Source organism: Penaeus monodon, chromosome 21, assembly GCF_015228065.2.
Source record: "Penaeus monodon isolate SGIC_2016 chromosome 21, NSTDA_Pmon_1, whole genome shotgun sequence".
NCBI lineage: Eukaryota > Metazoa > Arthropoda > Malacostraca > Decapoda > Penaeidae > Penaeus > Penaeus monodon.
In genome coordinates, this window is record NC_051406.1 from 45,507,337 (window position 1) to 45,510,108 (window position 2,772).

Consider the following 2,772-nt stretch of genomic DNA (forward strand, 5'->3'; position numbering starts at 1 on the left):
CACCGCCATCATTGCAGCCCTTGCTTCGAAAAACAAGTTCAGCAAAGGCGCGGAGGCGGCGAAGACCGAGTGACGTATGGCCGAGTCATCACTGAGGAGGAGATTTCGAAGAAAGACGAGGATCTTTTAAATTCTTGTCAAAGACTATGATGAGGAAATTTGCGGTCGAAACGTCACTTTCAGAAATTTTTGTGTCGCATATCAAACATGTCAAGTTCATATTTTCACAGAGGTTAGTAAGTTTCATGATAATTCATTGTGATGTTTCAGTGTTTACTTTCTAAAGGCTGTCAAGATATTGGCTACGAGCTGTATTTTTTTTACAGTGAATCAAGGCAAATGAGCAGATATAAGTAACCCTGCAGTGTTAAAAGATGATCTTACAACCTTTTGGAAGCTTCATAGGGAAGAATAAAGAGCTTTAACTTTCTCAAGGTGACATTTGGAACATTTATGGAAATTGATAAAGATAAAGCTTAATCATAACAGACCCTCAGAGAGAAGCACAGCCTTCAGATAATGAGCTGTCGTGTGTGCCATTGACAAGCGATGTGCATCGTGCAAGGTGCTGCTGATCTGGAGAGGAATTCCGTTGAATTTATTTATTTTGGTAATCATATAACAATAAGCATAAAACTGCATTATCGCAATTTTCAAGTGCATATTGCAGATATAAATGCTGTGTGAAACCATACAAGACTGGAATACCATGGGTTACACCAGTGTTGCCATAGCTGTGCATTACTCGATGGAACACGTTTTGTCTGATGACTAGATGATTTTTAAAAAATGGACTTTCATTTGGTCTTGTAATTGACCTTTCAGACGTATGGGCAGGTAACCTTTTTTTTAAGGTTGCTGTCGCTGGACCTCGTAGATTGTTTTAAAAGAAATCTTTAGAGAATAAATATTTGCGTGAAAATTAAGCAGAAGTGGCAGCAGGGCAGAAATCCTGCGTCCCAAAATGTCAGACAGATAGTCTTACCTTTGAAGTAAGAACCATGCGTGTGATCGAGTTACTTGTAAATACTTACACTTTAAAATCAGTACAAATGTTGAGCCAGAGGACAGAAGTGTCATTTATGAACTTGTGTTATTACCCTGTGAACCAAAGACTGTAGAGATAGACAAGTTATATTAGACCTGCTGGTGGGATGTTCTTGGCGAGAGATTTCCCAGTGAATTCTGTACATTCTAGCTGGCAATAAGGATTTCAGTGCATGGTAGCATAACTTCACTAGCATAATTTTTATGTGTCTAGTCAAAATGTAAATGAATGTTCATGACAAAGCCTAGATTTTCAGTGTTTGGAAGCTTGAAAACCATCATACTCTTTTGATATCCAAAAGTCAGTTATTCCAATCCTATGAGTCCATGATAAAAAAATAAAAACTTACTGAAATATCCTATTTATTACACTTTTGTAAGATGTACTAAAATTATTTCTGAAGCAGTTTTTATACAAAAAGTCAACGACAGATATATTAAACCTTAAGATACAAACTATAATAAGATTTCAGTAAGTTTGCCTCGGGTCCTTCTTAATGCCAAAGCCAACCCATCTGTTGATGCGCTCAGCTGTGGTCCATTCAGATGCCAATGATAAAACACCTCACCAGTGCAGTGAACAGCATTTGTGTAGATTGCCTTAATCGCATTTGTGTGCTACTTTGCAAATGGGTTTAAGCTAGACAAATTGTTGGTACAAGACATGACTGCATGTACATCACTTTGTAATTGGCCAGTAAACAACTGTTACATTTTCATTTTAGTGTTATATTATGCTCCATTTGCTTTACTATTATCAGTAACTAAGTTGAAAATTATTTTCAAGTGGTTATGTAACGCATTGTTAAAGATTATATATAGAGACTGTTTATTATTTATTAACTTGCCAGCAGATTTATTGTGTTGAATACATCTGTGGAACATTCTGCATCACTTGATCTTGCAGTTGTACTGAAGGAGTCCACCAAAGCTTTGAAGACTTCCGGAATGTAAATTTAATGTCTATAAATTTCCACAATCCACTGTCTCTAGAACACATATGTCTGTTAAATCATGTGTATTGTATACCAGTGTCCTACTTGTTTTGTAAATATATCATGTTTTATCATAAAGTGTTTCTCATCGTCCTGGTATGAACGTTGTATTGTGCTCACATTTATTCTTCTATAACTCAAAAAAGTCGCAGGGAAATAAGTATATTCTTTTAGACCCCACTATTTTAAAAATTATTTTTCTACTATGTATAATGAAAAAAACGAGAAATTTTGTGCCTCAACAAAAAATAAACATAACATGAATACTATACATGATTAGGAAAATCTAAATACTTGTATAATCCTCTTCATTTTCGTGGGGCAGAAATTTCTCCAACTAACATCTCAAAATCTCAGAAAAAGTAAGTTTACATCTACTGTTTCAGTATTTGAAAATGTAAGTAGAGAAAATACATATAAAAATACTAACAACTAATCAACCACAAAGCTAATATAACATTGGCTTCTAACCAGGTTGTAGAGATAACCTTTGTTAATCTTTCATTTTGAGCTAAAAACGGTTAGTCACATTTCAGAATTATTAGAGGTGGACCACCATCACCACTAACTGATGAGGGCGCTTCCCAGGTGGTCATGACAGTGAATTATATCCTTTTTGGGAAAACTGCGCTTTCGATGCAGGTCTGTATGATCAAAGTGGTAAAGGGATAATACATATTGAGGATACGTGTGGATACCATGACCCGCACAACTGAAGTTTTCTTTACAA

The 2,772-nt window shown here is 35.6% G+C and overlaps 1 protein-coding gene across 1 annotated transcript in view; it reads left to right on the forward strand.

Annotated features, from left to right (window-relative positions):
- Positions 1–2,120, forward strand: part of LOC119586534 (protein CBFA2T3-like) — a gene marked incomplete at its 5' end in the record, with an annotated part of 19,016 nt that extends 16,896 nt beyond the window's left edge. Inside the window, 1 exon segment of the mRNA XM_037935290.1 lies at positions 1–2,120. Coding sequence (XP_037791218.1) covers positions 1–73 — 73 coding nt within the window.
- Positions 2,121–2,772: the final 652 nt, after the last annotated feature.